The sequence below is a fragment of the Hyla sarda genome, chromosome 8 (assembly GCF_029499605.1).
Source record: "Hyla sarda isolate aHylSar1 chromosome 8, aHylSar1.hap1, whole genome shotgun sequence".
NCBI lineage: Eukaryota > Metazoa > Chordata > Amphibia > Anura > Hylidae > Hyla > Hyla sarda.
The window spans coordinates 24,332,422-24,355,741 of record NC_079196.1 but is presented as its reverse complement, the minus strand read 5'-3'; the positions used below and the strand labels follow the sequence as shown (position 1 = coordinate 24,355,741).

The window sequence follows — 23,320 nt, the reverse complement described above, 5'->3', positions numbered from 1 at the left end:
GGATGACTATCCTAAGCCTGAAGATGGCCCATGGGACCTCAACCTTAGACCCCCCAAAAAACAGGCTGAAGTGTTTCACAACTTGGCATTAGATGGCACTTTAAGACTAATTAAAAGGGTTTTTATTAACCAATTTAGGGGGAAATGCTATATATGCCCAAAAGTACATGGTGTCACATGAATCAGCAGTTTTTGGCAAACCTCATATCTATGGGGCCCACCTGACACCCCCTTGGCCAACTGGTTGAGAGCTTGATCCCACGATAAGCAGGTGCCTGAACTACCTGCCTCTTGCAACACCATTTAAGGGTCATTTAAGTGCAACTGTTGATGGTCCCCACCAATCTCGAGAAGAGGGGTATCTGGAAAATTTGTCGTACAGGTGTAGTCACTCTCAACTAATGCAAATAGGAGTTATGAAGCAGCTGAGCCCCGCTTCTCTGCCAAGAACCCCTCACTTTTTTTTTGGTCGAGGTACCAGTGGTTGGACCATCACCATTTGCACTGTCAAGTCGATAGGTCTTAAACGGGTATTCCGGGTTTATACATCTTATCCCCTAGCCAAAAAGGGGAAAATCCACACCCCCTCCATTCATGTCTATGGGAGGGGGCGTGACGGCAGTCACGCCCCCTCCCATAGACATGAATGGAGGTTGTGGCCTGACATCATTAGGGGGCGTGGCCGTGACGTCCCAGTCTCTGAGGCAGCGCCTGGCACAGAATGCCGGGGGCTGCACTGAGATCATGGGGGTCCCCAGCGGCGGGACCCCTGCGATCATACATCTTATCCCCTATCCTTTGGATAGGGGACAAGATTTATAAACCCAGAATACCCCTTTAACGTTTTGGGGACAAATCATCTTTTCAGCTTTGTAATGGATAAATCTTTCAAACAAAAGTCATTTCAATTTGAACACCGACCATCAAAACGACCACGACACAACACAGAAATCAAATCGAGGCTTATCCTTCCAAAACACGTAATGCCAATAATATTATTATTATCAATGTAACATGGCGTTAGTGCAATCCCATATAGCCTGGTCACATGACAAGGCACGGTTTGTTTAAAAAAAAAAAATTATAATATATATTTATATAATAAAACAAGAACAATATAACGGAACAACTGGTGAACTTGATAACAGAGACCGGATTTGATAATTTAAGGCAATTTAGTGAATATGAGAACAACCTGTCGAATTTAAAGCTGTGGATTGGATGACGTTCTCCATCTGCAAAGCAAACGTTAGATAGGTCCTCAGTCTTGTGTGCGCACAACCAGAGTGGGGAAGAAACTCAACAAATTAAAAAGCTTCGGCTTGTGTGGTAGGTAAAACAGTTCTGAACACTGACTGTAAAGTCCTTGATGGATGGGACAGAAAGCTTCTGGGGTGACTTAAGACAGCTTTAGCCGCTTCCTTGGAAATCCAAAAGGCAAACACTGTGCGCATGCGAGTGCTCGGAAGGCTTCTGCTACTAGGTGTGGATGTGACTGGATCATGGATTTCCAGCCGTCTGTCTCCATTACATCCATCGCTTGACTGTAAAAATAAAAAATTTATAAATAAATAAAAATGTATAAAAAGGGACATGAATGGTAGAAAATGTCTTTGCCAACCCGTTTTAATAAAAGTTGTAAAAAAAAAAAATTATAATAATAATAATAACACTTACCTGCCATTCCAGTTTTTACCGTCCTTACAACCCAGTTGCCTGAGAACGCTACATCTGGGGAAAAAAAAAAAGAAAAAAAAAGATGAAAACAAGTAAAACTTAAAAGGGGTACTCCAAAATGGTGCCAGAAAGTTAAACAGATTTGTAAATTACTTCTATTAAAAAATCTTAATCCTTCCTGCACTTATTAGCTGCTGAATACTACAGCGGAAATTCTTTTCTTTTTGAAACACAGAGCTCTCTGCTGACATCATGAGGACAGTGCTCTCTGCCGACATCTCTGTCCAATTTAGGAACTGCCCAGAACAGCATATGCTTGCTATTAGGGGTGTGAATCGCCAATAATTTGGCGATTCGAATCGCGATACCAGGGTGGCGATTCGATATATTGCGATATTCCCTATTAAAAGCTTGGGAAAACTTATTCTAGCTGAGAAAGAACAAGATCCCGCAAGAGTTGTCCTGTGAGTGCGTACGTTCTCCTTCCTGTTTGTTCTGAGTCTGTAGTCTCGCGGTAGCAGCCTGCGAGTGGGACAGAGCTGACAACAGGTACACTGCCAACTAGTGGTCAGGAGTTTAAGTGTTATAAAAAAAATTAGACAAATAGGACTGTGACTCAGTGAGTGAAATACAGTAAATGTTAATTATAATAATTTATTTAAAAAAAATCGATTCTCAGAATTTTAAAATCGATTCAGTATTGCGGAACAAAAAATCGCGATAATCACGCAAATCGATTTTTTCTTACATCCCTACTTGCTATGGGGATTTCCTTTTACTCTGGACAGTTCCTAAAATGGACAGAGATGTCAGCAGAGAGCACTGTGCTCATGATGTCAGCAGAGAGCTCTGTGTTTCAAACGGAAAATAATTTCCACTGTAGTATTCAGCAGCTAATAAGTACAGGAAGGATTAAGATTTTTTTTAATAGAAGTAATTTACAAATCTGTTTAACTTTCTGGCACCAGTTGATTTAAAAAAATAATAAAAAAAGTTTTTCACCGGAGTACCCCTTTAACCCCTTAAGGACCAAGGACGTACCGGTACGTCCTTGGTCCTGCTCTTCTGATATAACGCGGGGTTACACAGTAACCCCGCGTCATATCATGGCGGGCCCGGCGTCATAGTGAAGCCGGGACCCGCCTCTAATAGTGCGCAGCGCCGATCGCGGCGCCGCGCGCTATTAACCCTTTAGCCGCGCGCTCAAAGCTGAGCCGCGCGGCTAAAAGTGAAAGTGAAAGTTCCCGGCTAGCTCAGTCGGGCTGTTCGGGATAGCCGCGGCTAATCGCGGCATCCCGAACAGCTGACAGGACAGCGGGAGGGCCCCTACCTGCCTCCTCGCTGTCCGATCGCCGAATGACTGCTCAGTGCCTGAGATCCAGGCATGAGCAGTCATCCGGCAGAATCGTTGATCACTGGTTTCTTATGAGAAACCAGTGATCAACATAGAAGATCAGTGTGTGCAGTGTTATAGGCCCCTATGGGACCTATAACACTGCAAAAAAAAAGTGAAAAAAAAAAAAGTGAATAAAGATCATTTAACTCCTCCCCTATTAAAAGTTTGAATCACCCCCCTTTTCCAATAAAAAAAAAAACAGTGTAAATAAAAATAAAAATAAACATATGTGGTATCACCGCGTGCGGAAATGTCCGAATTATAAAAATATATCATTAATTAAACCGCTCGGTCAATGGCGTGCGCGCAAAAAAATTCCAAAGTCCAAAATAGTGCATTTTTGGTCACTTTTTATATCATTTAAAAATGAATAAAAAGCGATCAATAAGTCCTATCAATGCAAAAATGGTACCGTTAAAAATTTCAGATCACGGCGCAAAAAATGAGCCCTCATACCGCCCCATACACGGAAAAATAAAAAAGTTATAGGGGTCAGAAGATGACAATTTTAAACGTATTAATTTTCCTGCATGTAGTTATGATTTTTTCCAGAAGTCCGACAAAATCAAACCTATATAAGTAGGGTATCATTTTAATCGTATGGACCTACAGAATACATATCAGGTGTCATTTTTACCGAAAAATGTACTAGGTAGAAACGGAAGCCCCCAAAAGTTACAAAACAGCGTTTTTTTTTTTTCAATTTTGTCGCACAATGATTTTTTTTCCCGCTTCACCATAGATTTTTGGGCAAAATGACTGACGTCATTACAAAGTAGAATTGGTGGCGCAAAAAATAAGCCATCATATGGATTTTTAGGTGTAAATTTGAAAGAGTTATGATTTTTTAAAGGCAAGGAGCAAAAAACGAAAATGCAAAAACGGAAAAACCTCCGGTCCTTAAGGGGTTAAAATATAATGCAAAAATCGTCTATGGGGAAGATTCATCAAAACCTGTGCAGAGAAAATGTTGACCAGTTACCCAAAGCAACCAATCAGAGCGCTTCTTTCATTTTTCAGAGGCTTTTTAAAAATGAAAAAAAATTATCCGATTGGTTGCTAGGGGCAACTGCACAGGTTTTGCTAAATCTCCTCATATGTTCTGCAATGGTGCACCATGGGGACTTTATTCAGCCCTACAAATCCCAAAATGAGTGGAGAGCCTGAAAGGGTTTTGTGAAACTTTTTATTTAATGACTTATTTAGGCCAAAGTAAATTTCCAATGTTCGCCCTCTAAGCCCAAATGCCAAAAGTGATCATGTGATCGCCCCCACTTAGCCTTTTCCATGATTGTGATGTTACATGGTGCAGGACTATTTCTAGGGACAACTGCACTTGGGACCAGCATGTCGGTTGCCATGTACCAAACGTAGGGTGGACCTAGCTGCTGGAGGGGCATTTACAGTGAACCACAAGGGGTATTGAGTTTGTTGGGATGCCAGTAACTACATACCGCAATGCAGTGTGGGAATAGTAGGGTGCTGCCAGACACTCTCCTCATTTGGAAGCCCTAAACTGAAGCAAGTGGCGTGTGCAAGAAATATAGGATTACGTTTCTCTATTTTTGTTTTCCAGAAAGATAGGACTGCATTTATTTAATCCAAAAACAAAAAAAATTGCAGAATGATTTTAGTAATTTGCCCAGAAGGTACCTAGAAATCCCATATAAAAACTACATTTAAGAGTATTTTGTCCTTAATGGGCACGGTCGCATAAAAAAAAAACTCTAAAAAGGTTTGATCGGTCAGGGTCTGGGTTTTCAGATCCTGTCCAATCACTAGAATGAGACGGGAGAAGAGTGTGGTTAAGAGTGTTCGCTCCTGGCTCTGTGCCACATTACAATGTAAGTCTATGGGATTGAGGGTGGAGAGAGAAGAGCTCAGCCACACGCTTCTCTCCCTGCTCGTTCATGCACTCGGTCAGGCTCTCAGACCCTGACTGATAAAAACTTTTGAAATGTCTCTACTACATGTGAAAAGTTTATCTACTGTGGAGAATGTAGATAAATACCAGAATTCCAAGTATTCGACTTATTCTCAACTGGTCAGCCAAACCCTTTCCTGCCTATTAGCTAAAACAGGTGAGCACAAGGCATACACAAGAACCTCTACATTATTCTCTAACAGTCATTGTGGCACTATATAAGCGCAAAATAAATAAATAAATAAATAAAAATAAAAAACCAAAAGCACAGCAAACAGTCTCTCTCCCCACCCCAATAAAATGACAGACACATGATGGAATCCATCACACCCCATTATAAGTTAACTGGGTCCACTGCAACTCATCTGTGACAGCAAATACAAATGATGTGAAAACAGACCCTTGGGTGGGCTTTGGGTGATATTAGCGCATTTCACTTGCCTGTTTATGAAGTCTATTGCTTGTGCTTTCAGCTGTTCTGCGCTGTGCAAATCTGCGAGAATCAGGACGTCGGCGACATTCTCCACGGACAGGCTATTGCATAGGGCCTCCTCACATAGGACTTTTAGCCGTTCCAGAGCATACTGATAGAAAATGGCGACAAAGATTTGTTAGGCATCGTAAATGATATTTAAATGTGCTTTTATGTTTTTTCTGTGGCATCAGGGTAATATTGATAGAGATGAGGGTCGGCAGGCAGCATTTTCCAACTAACCAGTGTGCTTCCAGCCTCAGACACTCCAGACATGCTGGGAGTTGTAGTTTTGCAACAGCTGGAGGCACCCTGGTTGGGGAACATTGGTTTGAGGTAAAAAAATTAAAGTAAAAAACATTTCTTTATTGCAAGGCTGGGTTCACACTTCTGTTTAATGTGCACGTTTAATACGGGAATAAAAAAAAAATATATATATATATATATATATATATACACACACATACACATACACACACACACACTATATATATATATATCTCACATACACGTTAGTGGTTGATAAAAAACTGATTCTGTTGTATGCAGTACATTAAAGTTATATAATATAATATTATATAATGTATATATAACAATTGTAACAATTTAGTTTTTTACATAGGGGACTACTTTTGTGCACACAACCAAATTAAACAAACATACTGTTACAGAGACAAAAAGGCTGTACGATCCCACCCAAAGTCCAGGGGTGCCCCGGGGAGGTCAACGTATCCCCTATCCACAGGGTAGGTGTTTGATTGTGGGGGTTCAACCGATGGGCCCCTCCACTCAATCTCATATACCGGGCCCAGCAACTCACCCGTCCTCCCAGTGTTCCAGCCCCCACCTTCCAAAAGGAGCGGGAGTGACGACCCATCTTAGCCGGTGATTGGCTGAGGGGGCTGTCACTCCTGCTCGTCTCCGATGGTAAAAAAAAAAAAACATACATTTTTGAAAATGTTGTCCAATTTTAATGGGAGGGGTGTTGGGTGGGGACTTTAGGATGCGCATGTGCAAAGTAAAAACCATATACGGTTTCCCGTATTGGAATGGTATACATGTGCTTTTCCATTGACGTCCATGTTAAAAAAAAAAAACGTATGCGGACTGGAGTTAAAACAGCAGTTGACCATGATTTCGTCTCCGGTTTAAAAACCGCACTGCAATACGCTATACGCAATACTGCATACGTTTTTTTTTTTAACATGGACGTCAATGGGAAACGCACATGTATACGGTTCCATGTGGGAAACCGTATACGGTTTTTACTTTGTACATGCGCCTTTGCATCCTAAAGTCCCCACCCAACACCCCTCCCATTAAAAATGGACAAAAATTTTCAAAAACGTATTTTTTTTTCAAAATAAAAACGGACGGAACCGTATGCACTTTTAAAAACAGTATACGGTTTACTTTTTATCATACGGTTCCATCCGTTTTTTTTTGCCATACGGTTTACTTTAGAAAAACTGATTGAAAACAGTATGGCAAAAACGCGATGTGAACCCAGCCTTATGCAGTGGTTGAATTCCCCGGAGCAGTGCTAGATAAGTCCTTAAAAAAAAAAAGGGACAAATCCAATAAGACCCTCTGAGGCAACGATGGTTGGCCACACCCATACTATAGTTGCTGGCCACATGCTTGTTTAGATCAATGGTCTCCAAACTGCGGACCTCCAGCTGTTGCAAAACTACAACTCCCAGCATGCCCGGACAGCCAACGGCTGTCCGGGCATGCTGGTAGTTGTAGTTTTGCAACAGCTGGAGGTCCGCAGTTTGGAGACCACTGCCCTAGATGGTTGGCCAGTCAAATATGTATGGGGGCGTTAACCATGTGTTATTCAAATTTTTCACATAAATACTGCTTGAATTTAGCTTTAAGATATTCAAGAAACATTTAAACACTGAAAAAAAACAAAAACATTTAAGAATTGATTTAATTATTTATTTAAAGGTGTTTCCCCTTTAAGAGATGTCACATTATATGGATCGAAACATTGACTGGATGTAAATGTTACCGTGTAAAGACGTTCATAGTCAGTTTAGCAAAAGGTGCGAAAACGTACAGACACTTTTAATTGGCAAATGACTTACTTTATCCGCTGCCGCCAACAAGTTATCAGCCATCTTCTCTAAATTAGGTGCTTTTCCTGTGTAGATGTAGCCCATCATTTCCTTAAAGACTTCTGGCTCCATATCCTGAATGTCTACTCTGTTCTGTACCGGGAAATAGAACAAGCGCATTTTTAACCATATATAACCGGAGAAGGTGGAGGCCATCATTACAACTCCCAAAAGGTTGGCACTGAATGGCAATTTTGCCTAGTTAGTACCCTGCTCTTATATTTCTACATAACTAGGCGGCTCTACTGTTCAGGTTTTCGAGAAAGTTGTATGAGCTGGCACTGACAAAGATAACCAAGAGCTATACTCCTACTTCAACCTCCTCTGCAATGTTCATATATGCGACTGCCGTTCCATTCAAACAAGGGACCTCCGTTCTAGTCTGACCAGCGGACCCCCACCGATCAGACTATCCTGACGGGAGGGGGGGGGGGTTACAGTCAGCTCTATATCATGCTCAAAGCTGTATACATGGACAGATAGCTGATAGCGAGATAAAACAAATAATACCTGTCTCTTAGCTGATGGCTGTTTGCAAAGTTATAAAATGATGTTTTTCTTGTAAGCTTAAGAGTTGTGGAGAGCAGGCTGAGCTGCAGCATGCGCCATCTCCCTTCTCTGCGTGACTGATGTACAGAGCTCAGTGCTGGAAGCCAAGCAGGGAGGAAAGGGAGGAGACGTAAATGCTGCAGCCATAACTCTTAAACTTATAAGAAAAACATGATTTTATAACTTTGCAAACAGTTATAAGCTAAGAGACAGGCTTCCTTTGTTTTATCTCTATCAGCTGACACCTGTCTCATAACTTGTTTTTTCTGTCTCTTAGCTTATAACTGTTTGCAGAGTTATAAAATCATGTTTTTTTTTCTAAGCTTAAGAGTCGTAGAGACCAGTCTGAGCTGCAGCATGCATACCTTCTTTCTACCCCACCCTCCCTGCTTGCCTTTAACCACTGACCCTTTTCCATCAATCATGCAGGGTGGGGAGGAGCTGCGCATGCTGCAGCTCAGGCTGGTCTCTACAACACTTGACCTTAGAAGAAAAACATGATTTTATAACTTAAAACAGCCATCAGGTAAGAGACAGGCATTATTTGTTATAACTTTGTATTAGCCATCTGTCCATGCCTGGAGCTCAGAGCATGATAGAACTGGCAGATTCTTCTTAATGACTATAATAAAAAGATTTTTTACTTATTATTTACTTTTAAATAATGTTACAAATTCTGTTACTGTTTGCTGTCATTGAAACTTTCCTATTGACATCAAAAGGAAAAAAAAAAACTTGTACTGAGTAAAACTTTCCACAGCTGGTTATTTGCTGCAGTTGAATCCAATTTAAACTATTGAGCTTCAATCCTGATAGGGATTTTTTTTTCAGCATGTTTATTAAAATCAGGAGCGGTTCCAAAGCAAAAGGAAAATGTTTCGGTCACACCACAAAAGCGCTTTTACAGATTTACAGATAAGCCTGCGCGGAACTTCCGAAGGGCGACCAGAGCAGCGGAATCCCACAAAGACTAATGGGAGGCTGCTGCAAGCGGAATCTGCACAGAATTTCTGTAGTGTGAATGAGCCCTTAGGACTTAAAGGGGTACTCCACTGGCAAGCGTTCGGAAGTAAAATGCTCCGAACGCTGTTTTGGCGGGGGTCAGCCACGCCCCTCGTGAAGTCATGGTCATGCCCCCTCAGTGCAAGTCAATGGGAGGGGGTGTGACTGTCATCACGCCCCTTCCCATAGACTTGCATTGAGGGGGCGTGTGTACAGTGCAGCAGAAATCTCCGGAATCTCCACCCACAAATTCCATAGTGTGCATGATTTCAGATTTCTGTGGCGTTTGTAATATGCAAATCCAGCACATATGAACACACTCTTACAAGGGCCAAAAAAAAGAAACGGTTCACAAGGTGTCCTCCTGCTGGGAGCCTCAACAATAATCTTTAGGGGGATCCTGGCAGTAAGGCTTCATTCACACTATGACTGTATGCCCCGTTACAAATGGACGTTAATGGCTTTTTTTCTACTTTGTCTGCTATTAACATATTTATGTCCGTTATTGTAACAGGGCATAACAGGAGTTATAACGGCAAAGAGGATCCCATTCACTTGAATGGGATTCCTCTAACGTACATTATAAGTCCCGTTATGATAGCGGGAGAAAAAGAAGTGTCATGCACAAATTTTTCTCCCGCTACCGGACGAAAATGGTAGTGTGAAAGGAGCCTAAGGCTAGATTTACACTGCGGAATCTCCGGGAAGAAAGTTTCCGCCCAGAGATTCCGTGTACGGCCAGCACCGACTGAATCAGTCGGCACTAGGACCACGTGGACACTGCAGTCTCCAATAGATTGCAATGTGTTCCGCGAGTATTTTCACCTGGAGAATGAGCAACGGAAACCCCTTCACTATACTATACATTTTCGTAAGCGGAATTTCTGCCTGCAATTTCAAAGCAGAATCTGGCGGAAAAATTCAGCTTGGATATTCTGTTGAAGCACTGAGTGCCATTGTTTTCAACGGGATTCTGCTGCACTAAGCACACGACCAAAACATCTGCCGTGGAAATCCCGGTTCCGGCCTCCACAAAATGTTAAAGGGGTATTCCCATATCACATATATCAACTGGCTCCAGAAAGTTAAACAGATTTGTAAATTACTTCTATAAAAAAATCTTAATCCTTTCAGTATTTATGAGCTGCTGAAATTAAGTTTGTTCTTTTCTGTCTAAGTCCTCTCTCGGGAACCGCCCAGTTTAGAAGCAAATCCCCATAGCAAACCTCTTCTAAACTGGGCGTTTACCGAGACACGTGTCATCAGAGAGGACTTAGACAGAAAAGAACAACCTTAACTTCAGAAGCTCATAAGTACTGAAAGGATTACGATTTTTTAATAGAAATAATTTACAAATCTGTTTAACTTTCTGGAGCCAGTTGATATATATATATATATATATATATATATATATATATATATATAAAAGTTTTTCCCTGGAATACCCCTTTAATTCTTTCTGCGGAATCCGCTCATAAACGCATTGTTGTCTATGAAGATGGCGCAATCCCGAGGATTCCTAGCGCTGGCATGTTCTGCCGTTGCTCACCATTTGCGGAATGTCTACCAGAAATTTTCCGACCAGACTTTCCGCAAAAAAAAAAAAAATATCCGCTGTGTGAACATAGTCTCAGAGACACTCTAACACAAGAGGGTCCTCAGATTACCTCCGATATCTTGAGGATATTACATGCAGTAGTACAGGGCTCCTGCAGAAAGCCATCACTACATAAACACTTCCGCCCCGGCTCCATAAATATATCACCGCACTGAAACAATAGACGGACAATCCTGTTAAACAAAAAAAAACACCTAGCGCTATCAAAAGAATGCAGTAAAAAGGACGGCAGAAGTGTGGCAGTAAATAACGCCGCATTCCAACCATCTTCACAAGCGATTTTTATTTATTTTATTTTTTGGGGAGTGAAATATTAGAGAACACAAACCCAAACAGTTGCACAGTGTTTGTCGACTGATTTATTTCCCTGGCACAAAAGCGACGAACATTATTACCTTCTTGCTTTCTTCCATTTCATGTTCGAACATTGCATTGAATACCGGGGACCGAGCTGCAAGAGAGGAGAAGTGCGGTCAGGTAGGTGCTCCTCCCAAAAAGACGAAAGCAAAAAAAATATATATATATAAAGATGAGGCCAAATTGTGAAGTTACCTGCAAGGATGGATTTGTGAGCTTTAAACTCTTGGCCGCCCACGTACAGGCTGCAATCTGTAAACCTGGTGGTCTCCCACAGCTGACCCATGTCCTCGGCCAGACGGCATTCTGGGACTTTCAGGTTGTTTGTGCTGGATTGCCCAGATATATTCATGGAGTCCTGAACTACGCTCACCTGGGGAAGGAGAAGTTGTTAGGTTAACAAAAGTGACTGTAAATGCAAATCATGAAAGTGAACGATCAGGATGGACAATAGAATTAAAAGGGGTTATCCAGTGTAATAAAATGTATCCCCTATTCACAGGATAGGGGATAAGTGGCAGATCAGAGGGAGTCCCAGCAGTGAGACCCAACACTGTATCCTGCACGGTGCTCCAGCTGTCCTTGTGCACAAAAGGGGGTCCGTATGCAAAAAGCAATGGTCAACACCCCCCCCCCCCCCTCCATGCATCACTGTGGGAGAGTCAAAGCACTGTACTAGTGTATCTCCAGCTTTCTCAAAGAGATGCATGGGGGGGGGGGGGGGGTGCTGACCATTGCTTTGTGTGGTAGTCGACACAGCTCCATGCATGTAGAGAACTGAGGTGCCCGTAGGAGATCCTCTTTGGATAGCAGATCAGTTTAGTAAAATGTGACTACTCCTTTAAAGGGTAATTATCTTCTTGAAAACACTCTTGATTTGTCAGAAGCATGTAAAAAGGTTTTGATCGTCGGGGTCCTAGTACTGACACCCCCACTGATCAGAAAAATGTGCGGCGTGCAACGACTCTAGACGGCCCCATAGACTTACAGTAGAGCCGCAGGGCATAAAACTCTGCGAGCCGGGGAGTGAAGCACTTTACTGTGCGCTTCTCCCCACTTGTACTACTGAGACCGCAACAAGCCAACGTTTTTGACATGTCTGTGATATATACAACCTACAAGGAACACCCCCCCCCCCCCATACAAACAAAAAAAAACTAAAGAAAAACCTAACCAACAAGGAAACATTACACAACAGTATATTCATAACAAGATACAGAAACTTTATTGAATAGCCAAATTGTGTGAGTTCTAAATATACCAGAGAATTGCCAACCAGGTAAAGTGCAATAGTCACAATATTACCAACAATATAAATATGTAACAATAGACCAAAGATGTGTTAATACACAGCTACCAGGAATATACTTAAAGGGGTATTCAGGCCTTAGACATCTTATCCTCTATCTATTGGAACACCCCTTTGAGTGCCATATAGTACCTGGAACTCTGTTTCTCCCAAACACACCCAGACGTGCGTTTCGGTTTCTATTCCTCAGGGGATACATGTCAAAAATGTTATATTTTTTATTTTCTTTTTTTTATATGATAGGCATAATTTAGGTATTTATGAAACTTTTACCATACATTAATTAAAAACCAAAGTAGTAGGAGAAGCAAGCCACGTCCTCTCACACCTTTGTACTACGCTTTTCAAAATTTATTGTGACAAGCGTTCCTGCAGTACAACTTTTCAAGATAAGCTGCCGTGTGTGAACATGAGAAATAGCGCAGTTTCTGGCCATTATATAAAATGTTCACATTTTCACCAGTTTTCCCCTCTGCAGGCTTTATCTGTAGTTTTTTATTTATTTTATTAAAGTTGTACCTGAGCTAATGGTGGAACCTAACCTTTATAATGTCTCCATACATCACAAGGAGGGAACCAGCTCCTCTATATGTCTAGAACACAGAAGCAGCAGCAGCAGCATGAAGGACATTACAGAGCAGTACTGTGTAAGCTGTGAATCCAGCACTGGGGTGAGATAAAACACTTCGTACAAGTTGCTGAAGCCCTTCTGTAAGGCTGCATTCACACCACGATCTGACCTACCGATGAACAGATACGATTTCGGAAGCTCAAATCTTCTGAAATGGTATCTGTGCATGGACAGATACGGAGCCATTAACTATTATGGGGCTGTACACCCGATTGTAGTCAGCTAGTGACTACGATCTGGTCATTTTCTCAGGGGATCCAATTTTTGGCTCGGACTGAAAATCGTGGCAGGCCACGATTTTCAGTCCGAGTCAAAAATCGGATCCCCTGAGAAAATGACCAGATCGTAGTCACTAGCTGACTACAATCGGGTGTACAGCCCCATAATAGTTAATGGCTCCGTTTCTGTCCATGCACAGATACCATTTCAGAAGATTTGAGCTTCCAAAATCGTATCTGTGCATCGGAACGTCAGATCGTGGTGTGAATGCAGCCTATCTCTCCGGCCACTCTGCCTCCTCCCCCACGGTATGTGTGTTTGTACCAGAAACCTCATTCTCCATTAATTTCTATAAGACACAATGTCCGCTTCATGGAGATGAATAAACAAAGTGACTCCTGGTCCAGACAGCAGACATTGTGAGATTTGGCAAATCAGATTGGCTGTCAGATGGTGTCAAAGCAGATCTGGAATGTTACTATACATTGAAACGATAGCTGCCAATATGGGAATTAGCGACGCGGCTATTTACCTTATGGACAGTACTAGTAGGCAGGGAAAATAGAACTATTGTGCTAAAGTGTTTTAATTTACATAAAAATAGAAAACCTTTACTAAATAAAACTAGACAGGCACCATTATAAAAAGTCTATAGATCCTGCAGTGAGCCAGGGAGTGAAGAACACAGACATCTTTGTACCTGCTCGTACTAATGATCAATGGGGTCTGAAAATGGAAACCCCAAACAATCAAAACTTTTGACATGTCCAATTTTTTTTTTTTTTTTAAATGACAGGTGCTCTAACTAGAGATGAGCGAACTTACAGTAAATTCGATTCGTCACAAACTTCTCGGCTCGGCGTAAATTAGTTCAGCTTTCCGTTGCTCCGGTGGGCTGGAAAAGGTGGATACAGTCCTAGGAAAGAGTCTCCTAGGACTGTATCGACCTTTTCCAGCCCACGGGTGCACCTGAAAGCTGAACTAATTTACGCAGGATAAGTCATCAACTGCCGAGCCGAGAAGTTCGTGACGAATCAAATTTACTGTAAGTTCGCTCATCTCTAGCTCTAACAATTATCAAAAAAAAATGTCATCTTAATTTTAATATTAATACTGAAAAAATCTTGAGGGGCACCATCTTTTCAAATATGTCACCTTCGTTAAAAAAAATTAATAAATAAATAAAAATAAAATAAAAAGCTGTTCGGGCATGCTGGGAGTTGTAGTTTTGCAATATCTGGAGGTCCACAGTTTGGAGACCACTGCTCTACGGAGTTTGAATCATTGTAGAGCGCCATCACAGGGGTGATGAAGCATTACACAGTTTGAAATTTCTTATGCACTTCAATAAATAAAAAATAAATTACAGAAAAAGAAAAAAACATTTTTATTATTATTATTTATTATTATTATTAATTTTTATTATTATTATTTTTATTATTATTTTTAATAATAAATAATGTTTTTATTGTTGTTAATAAAAAAAAATTATATATAAATATATATATATATATATATAATATTTTATAATAATAACAGTACCAATAATAATAAAATTTTTATAATAATAAATGTGAATAAAGTGTCACTGTGCCTTTAAGAGCAGACAAAAAAAAAATTTAAATAAAAAAGCGTGCTTTATGAGCGCAGCATTTGCTGCAATCTCTCCATATGTAATGTTATTTTAATACACAGAATAATACACACTCTATAAAAACCCACAAATGCCCCTGTTTTTAATGACATCCAACCGATTACCGAAAATTATCAATTGGTTGGGCCATTAAGCGGCGAGACGCAGCAGTCAGTTCGGATTGTGCTCGCTCGGAGACCAGGCAGTTTGCCGCATCTTCTTTGTCAGCCACATAATTGTATTCATAACAAATTCATTGTACAGCTCATTTAACTTGTCTAAATGGAAATGGGATGTGCTATATTTGCACCATGTGGTCTCGGGGGCCGTATATCAATTATTCCCTTGCACACCATCATATCATATAATTAAGTTGCAATCTTGCCAATTTTACACTTTTTTTTTTTTTTTCGAGGAGACGCAGATCAAAAAGGGAAGCGCGTTAGCGGTTAACACGTTCGTGAGCCATGAAAGCGACTAATCAAGCCGCGCCGGCGCCGGGGACGTGCCGCCGTGTGCCGAGCAGCCGCTCCCGGGCTCTGACCTTCTGCACTTGACTGCTTTATGAAACTCACAAATTGCTTTGCTAACAACGGGCAGAGCGGCGTCCTCGCAGACCTTTACTGGGCGAACGCGACACACAACTAAGTCATTACCAGCACAGCACACGCTATATTAAAACTAGACAGAGCAATCTGCAGGCTTAAAGGGGTACTCCGCTGCTCAGCGTTTGGAACAAAATGTTCCGAACGCTCAGAGTTGGCGCCGGGAGCTCGTGATGTCATAGCCCCGCCCCCGAGGGGGGGCGGGGCTATGACGTCACGAGCTCCCGGCGCCGGCTCTAAGCATTCGGAACATTTTGTTCCAAACGCAGAGCAGAGTGTCAGGATTCGGCAGGCTGGTGGTGGATCCTCTGTGTCAGCGAGGGATTGGCGTGGACCGTACCGGTGGACCGGTTCTAAGTTGCTACTGGTTTTCACCAGAGCCCGCCGCAAAGCGGGATGGTCTTGCTGCGGCGGTAGCAACCAGGTCGTGTCCACCGGTAGCGGCTCAACCTCGCTGACTGCTGAGACTGACGTGGTACAGGAGGCCTAGACAGAGGAGAGGTCAGACGTAGCAGAAGGTCAGGGCAGGCGGCAAGGTTCGTAGTAAAGGGCAACGGCAGAAGGTCTGGTAACACTGGTAAGGGCACTCACAAAACACTTCCACTAGGCACTAAGGCAACAAGATCCGGCAAGGACAGGAAGGGGAAGTGGGTTTATATACACCTGGAGCAGGGAAGCTAATAGACACTGATTGGGCCAGGCACCAATTAGTGGTGCACTGGCCCTTTAAATCTTAGAGAGCCGTCGCGCGCACGCGCCCTAGAAAGCGGAGTCGCGCGCGCCAGGACGAGACAGCTGGGGAACGGGACATGCGAGTAGATTGGGATGCGACCCGCGAGCGGGCGCGTCCCGCTACGCGGATCGCATCCCCGCCGGCAGTGACAGTGCAGCGCTCCCGGTCAGCGGGTCTGACCGGGGCGCTGCAGAGAGGAGAATGCCGCGAGCGCTCCGGGGAGGAGCAGGGACCCGGACCGCTCGGCGTAACACAGAGGAGTATTCCTTTATCCCATTCACTGACAGAGGCAATGTTAATATTCAATTTTGGGGGCTTCATTGACCAAGTTTTAGCACACAGCTATCTCTTTTTTTAATCAACTGGTGGCAGAAAGTTAGACAGATTTGTAAATTACTTCTATTAAAAAAATCTTTACCCTTCCAGTACCTTTTAGCAGCGCTATGCTACAGAGGAAATTCTTTTCTTTTTGAATTTCTTTTTTGTCTTGTTCACAGTGCTCTCTGCTGACACCTGATGCCAGTATCATGAACTGTCCAGAGGAGGAGAAAATTCTCATAGCAAACCTATGCTGCTCTGGACAGTTCCTAAAACGGACAGAGGTGTCAGCAAAGAGCACTGTGGACAAGACAAAAAATAAATTAAAAAATAAAAGAATTTCTTCTGTAGCATACAGACGCTTAAAAGTACTGGAAGGGTAAAGATTTTTTATTAGAAGTAATTTACAAATCTGTTTAACTTTCTGGCACCAGTTGATTTAAAAAAAAAAAAGTTTTCCACCGGAGTACCCCTTTAATAACCGCAACCTTTATGAAATGCAGTGTCCCGCCTCAGTTGGTAATTGACCGCTACCAAGACCATTTCGTTTTAAAGGGGTACTCTACTGAAAAATATTCTTTTAAATCAACTGGTGCCAGAAAGTTATACAGATTTGTAAATTACTTCTAATAAAAAATCTTCATCCTTCCAATACTTAGCTGCTGTATGCTCCAAAGAAGGTTCTTTTCTTTTTGAATTTCCTTTCTGTCTGAGGACAGTGCTCTCTGCTGACACCTCTGTCCATTGTAAGAACTGTCCACAGTAGGAGCAAATCCCCATAGCAAACCTCTCCTGCACTGGACAGTTCTTAAAATGGACAGAGGTGTCAGCAGAAAGCACTGTGGTCAGACAGAAAGGAAATTCAAAAAGAAAAGAACTTCCTGTGGAGAATTTAGTAAGTAAGTACTGGAAGGATTAAGATTTTTTTATTAGAAGTAATTTACAAATCTGTTTCATGGTGGTCTCGCAATTTTTATCCCAATGTTTATTTTTAACAGCATACAAAAGGAGTGTCGTTTCAGGTTTTCCCAGGTTGCAGTACGGCCCGGGACATTACATCACTAGTCAGGTATTTAAAGGAGCGTGTCTGCTTCAATGGGTGGAGCAACCGCTGGGTGGGAGGGAGATTATTCTGCAGTGAATTGTAGTTTTTCAACAGCTGGAGGCACCCTGGTTAGAAAACACCCAGCATGGAAGTAGCACACCTGTGCTTCAATGGGTGAGGTGGCTGCTCTGTGGGAAGGAGAAAAGTGACCTCACACTTACAAAAGAAGGAATCCTGGGACTTTTAGTTGGAGAATGAACTCCAACGATAAATAGCCATTTCACAAAAAGAAATCAGCAGCATTATAGTGGACTCACAGACTTTTGTCTCCTGCTGGACTGGCAGAAGACCAAACACAGGAAGTGTGGTGTGGCCATAGTCCGTGAATAGCACTCGCTCTCTGCCTGTGTTTGAAACAAGGAAAGCGAGTGCTATTCACTGCCTATGGCCAGGCGGCACTTCCTGAGTTTGGTCTGCCATCAGTCCAGCAGGAGACCAAAGTCTGTGCTTTTGAGCAGACGGAATGCAATCTGGACCAGAAGAGAGACCCCTAGTGGCCAGATTTATAAGGCATAGAAAGGGACATATATATATATATATATATTTTTTTTTTGTAAACTAAAAATCTTATTTATTTTACCTGTATCATATGAAAAAAAATGTTTTAATAAGAGTGCCCATTTTATGAAATTACTGCAGTGGAAATTCTGCAGCATAAATTCTGCTGTGTGAATGGGACATGCAGAATTCAGTGCAGAAATTCTGCTGTGTGAACTCAGCTTAAAGGGGTATTCCAGGACAAAACTTTTTTTTACATATCAACTGGCTCCGGAAAGTTAAAGAGATTTGTAAATTACTTCTATTAAAAAATCTTAATCCTTCCAATAGTTATTAGCTTCTGAAGTTGAGTTGTTGTTTTCTGTCTAACTGCTCTCTGATGACTCACGTCCCGGGAGCTGTGCACTTCCTATGGGGATATTCTCCCATCATGCACAGCTCCCAGGACGTGACATCATCATTGAGCAGTTAGACAGAAAACTTCAGAAGCTAATAACTATTGGAAGGATTAAGATTTTTTAATAGAAGTAATTTACAAATCTGTTTAACTTTCCGGAGCCAGTTGATTATATATATATATATATATATATATATATATATATATATATATATATATATATATATATATATAATATAAAGGTTTTGCCTGGAATACCCCTTTAAGCATGTCCATTACTGTCTGGCAGGTAAGTACTAAAATCACCTTATGGTGGAGAACCCCTTTAACATAGAATAGTTGATAAGTCTCTGATCATGAGGGGATCTGTACGCTAGGGCCCCCTCATCTCCAGAACAAGGCCCATCTCTTACTGCTGAGCGCTCAGGCCCCCACCTTCTGAGACTAAGTGGTCTCGGCAGTGACTGTCCACTCTGCCAATCAAGGATGAGGTGGGACACAACTACGGCCGATGCAGCCGGTCACTGTCCACACTAGTACCCGGAAGGCGGGGGGCCTGAAGTGCTCAGCTGGCCCCATTCTGGAGATCACACGGGGCTCCATTGGTCGGACCACCCGCGATCCTGTGAATAAACTATACGTTTTTCACAACTAGAGTACAGCTTTAAAGGGGTTATCTGGTGGATGCCACATATGATAGCAATGTGTCGCTGAAAGCTATCTAGCATCACTTCCTTAAGCACATGTACGGTTAAATCGTTCGAGTGTGCAGCCCTTTTTTCAATAGAGATAGGTTGCCAGAGATAAATGGTCGCCAGACAAAGCTCATCCCCCCACCACACATTTCCAAGTATACAATGAAGGATCAATTGAGATGACTAACTAAAAACGAAGGCAAACCGTGTTAAAGGGGTACTCCGGCACTTAGACATCTTATCCCCTATCCAAAGGATAGGGGATAAGATACCAGATCGCGGGGGTCCTGCTGCTGGGGACCCCCGTGATCTTGCATGCCGCACCCCGTTAAAATCAGTCCCCGGAGCGTGTTCGCTCCGGGTCTGATTACTGTCGTTCACGGGGCCGGAGTGTTGTGACGTCAAGGCTCCGCCCCCTGTGACGTCACACTTCACCCCCCCCTCAATGCAAGCCTATGGGAGGGGGCGTGACAGTGGCGGGATCCCCACGATCAGGCATCTTATCCCCTATCCTTTGGATAGGGGATAAGATGTCTAAGTGCCGAAGTACCCCTTTAAACATTTACAATAGATCAGGTTTTGTTTTTTAAGCACTTTAAAAAGGCGTATTCCGGCCCTAAGACATCTGACGTCACTCCCCGCCCCACGGAAATGTGATGTCACGAAACTCCGGCCCCGTAGTCGTGACCCTTCAGACACTGAACATCACTCTGTGCAGCGGCCACAGGTGGGTGTCTGAATGAGAGATTGCAGGGGCCCCCAGAAGCGGGACCCCCGCGATCAGACATCTTATCCCCTATCCTTTGGGGATGGGAAATACTTGTACTTCCCCCATAGGGGAACCATTCTGGAGCATCTTTTCTTACATGGAGATACCAGTAGGTGAGGGTGCGCACAGATACTGGCTGCCCCGACTGGACATTGGTAGAGTAGTGTTTTCCAACCACTGTGTCTACAGCTGTTGCAAAACTACAACTCCCAGCATGCCCAGAAAGCCTTTGGCTTTCTGGGCATGCTGGGAGTTGTAGTTTTGCACCTGCTGTAGGCATGCTGGTTGGGAAATACAGGTCTAGGGACACACACCTTTGACAAGGAGGATGAATCCGCCCAATTGTCAATGTATTCATAATTTCCCAGAAAGAATTACAGGAATGGTAGCAACACAAAATACTTAAAAAAATAAAATAAAAATGTAAAGATTGTTGTTATTTCATGAATAAAACATAAAACATAAAACAGACAGTTCAGAAGAGTAAAAAAGTCCTATTTAAAAAAGGTAATTTTTCACTTTATATGCACAGAGTGAACAAAAGCCAAAACATTTAGCAAAAGTGAACAAAATACAGATGAAAGGAACTGTGTAGGAACACCCAGTTGTCAATTTAAATTAAATGTTTACAGTAAGAATTCAAGAGAAACTGCATAATGCAGAGTCCGAAAGTGGTGTTCACTCCCGTGTTGTATTTTCTGTTGTTCTGCTCAGTCACTGGAGAATAACAAAAAAAAAAAAAACTAGCACAGGTGGATACAGTTACATGCTGGACACAAACGGCCCATTGACTTTAAAGCTATAGCTAATAACACCTATCCCCTAGATAGGAATAAGTGACTAATCGCGGGGAGTCTGACCCCTGGAATCTCCAGAACAGGGCCCCAGCTCTGAGCATTGCAGCCCCCACCTTTTAACCCCTTAAGGACTCAGCCCCTTTTACACCTTAAAAAGGGGTTATCCAGGAAAAAAACTATATATATATATAATATATATAATATATATATAATATATATATATAATATATATATATATATATATATATATATATATATATATATATATATCTCTCAACTGGCTCCAGAAAGTTAAACAGATTTGTAAATTACTTCTATTAAAAAATCTTAATCCTTTCAGTACTTATGAGCTTCTGAATTTAAGGCTTTTCTTTTCTGTCTAAGTGCTCTCTGACACCTGTCTCGGGAAACGCCCAGTTTAGAAGCAAATCCCCATAGCAAACCTCTTCTAAACTGGGCGGTTCCCGAGACACGTGTCATCAGAGAAAATTTAGACAGAAAAGAACAACCTTAACTTCAGAAGCTCATAAGTACTGAAAGGATTAAGATTTTTTAGTCGAAGTAAATTACAAATCTGTTTAACTTTCTGGAGCCAGTTGATATATAATTTTTTTTTTCCTGGATAACCCCTTTAAGGACTCAAAACAATCTTCGTTTTTGCACTAAAAATCATAAAACATAACATTTTGCCCCTACAGACCCATATAAGGGATTGTTTTTTGTGTCACCAATTGTACTTTGTAATGACATTACTAATTTGATAATCTGCGGCAAAACAAAAAAAATATTTGTGGGGTGAAAAAATAGGTGAAAAAATAAAAAAAAACACTCCATTTTGCTAATTTTAGGGCTTCTGTTTCTACGCAGTGCACTTTTCAGTAAAAACGACACTATGGGGGAGATTTATCAGAACCTGTCCAGAGGAAAAGTTGCCCAGTTGCTCATAGCAACCAATCAGATCGCTTCTTTCATTTTGCACAGAGGCCTTGTTAAAAATGAAAGAAGCGAGCTGATTGGTTGCTATGGGCAACTGGGCACATTTTTCTTTGCAGAGGTTTTGATAAATCTCCCCATTATCTTTATTCTGTAGGTCCATACGGTTACAGGGATACACAATTTATGTAGGTTTCATTTATTTTACTACTTTAAAAAAATTATAACTACATGCACCAAAATTTGTATGTTTAAAATGGTCATTTTCTGACCCCTATAACTTTATTTTTCCCCACACGGAGCTATATGAGGGCTTATTTTTTGCGCCGTGATTGTAGTTTTTATCGGTACCATTTTGATGGGATTTTTATGATCGCTTTTTATTAATATATTTTTATGGTATATGAAGTGACCAAATATTTTCAATTTAGGACTTTGGTATTTTTTTAACGTGTACGCCATCAACCGTGCGGTTTAGCTAATCTTATATTTTAATAGTTCGGACATTTACGCACGCGGCTGTACCACATATGAAGGCATGGAGCCGTAGAACGCCGGAATAGTTTTACTTTCACTTTAGACGCCGTGATCAATAGGACATACAGGTACGCCATGAATCCTTAAGGACTCGGGAATGGGGTCGTATCCGTACGCCCTGCGTCCTTTAGGGGTTAAAGGGGTACTCCATTGTAAAACTTTTTTTTTTTTAAATCTACTGGTGCCAGAAAGTTAAACAGATTTGTAAATTACTTCTATTAAAAAAATCTTAATCATTCCAGTACTTATCAGCTGCTGTTATGATTCACAGAAAGTTATTTTCTTTTTGAATTTCCTTTCTGCCTGACCACAGTGCTCTCTGCTGACACCTCTTTCCATTCTAGGAACTGTCCAGAGCAGGATAGGTTTTCTATGGGGATTTGCTCCTACACTCTACAGTTCCTAAAATGGACAGAGGTGTCAGCAGAGAGCACTGTGATCAGACAGAAAAGACATTCAAAAAGAAAAGAACTTTCTGTGGATCATAAAGCAAATCTGCTTAACTTTCTGGCACCAGTTGATAAAAAATAAATAAAAATAAAATGTTTTTCAGTAGTGTACCCCTTTAAAACGAAATGGTCTTGGTAGCGGTCAATTACACTGCTGCAGTTGGCGATTGTGAGTAGCTCGTCACTGTTGAGACCAGTCTCTGCGGATAGGAGATAAGTTTTATTAGCTGAACAACCCTTTTAATGTGGTCTGTCGGGTTTTCAGCATGGGGTCCTGCATTTTACTGGACAAAATAGCCCAGCATGCAGCGCTACGTTGTCTGGTATTTTTCATGGAACCTGCGCCTAAAGCGCCCAATGATCTCTGCAACACAGGTGTGAACCCAGCCTAACAAATGGTGTTACAGTGTTCACAATGACAATGTTTGCTGCAGTTTTTGTTAGGGATTGACCGATATTGATTTTTTAGAACCGATACCGATAACCTGTGAACTTTCAGGCCGATAGCCAATAACTTATACCGATATTCCGTGCATTTTAATTCCTCCCCCCCCCCAAATATCCTTGGTAAAAT

At 41.8% G+C, this 23,320-nt stretch overlaps 1 protein-coding gene across 2 annotated transcripts in view; it reads right to left on the bottom strand.

The window, feature by feature from the left end:
- Window positions 1-693: 693 nt before the first annotated feature.
- Window positions 694-23,320, bottom strand: part of SPOPL (speckle type BTB/POZ protein like) — a 51,348-nt gene continuing 28,721 nt past the window's right edge. For both annotated transcript variants that reach the window (XM_056535296.1, XM_056535295.1), the window contains exons 6-11: window positions 11,314-11,491; window positions 11,157-11,212; window positions 7,563-7,685; window positions 5,439-5,581; window positions 1,678-1,731; window positions 694-1,544 (exon numbers count right to left, since the gene is read on the bottom strand). In XM_056535296.1, coding sequence (XP_056391271.1) covers window positions 1,400-1,544; window positions 1,678-1,731; window positions 5,439-5,581; window positions 7,563-7,685; window positions 11,157-11,212; window positions 11,314-11,491 — 699 coding nt within the window. In that variant the 3' untranslated portion in view covers window positions 694-1,399. The remainder of the gene's footprint in view (window positions 1,545-1,677; window positions 1,732-5,438; window positions 5,582-7,562; window positions 7,686-11,156; window positions 11,213-11,313; window positions 11,492-23,320) is intronic.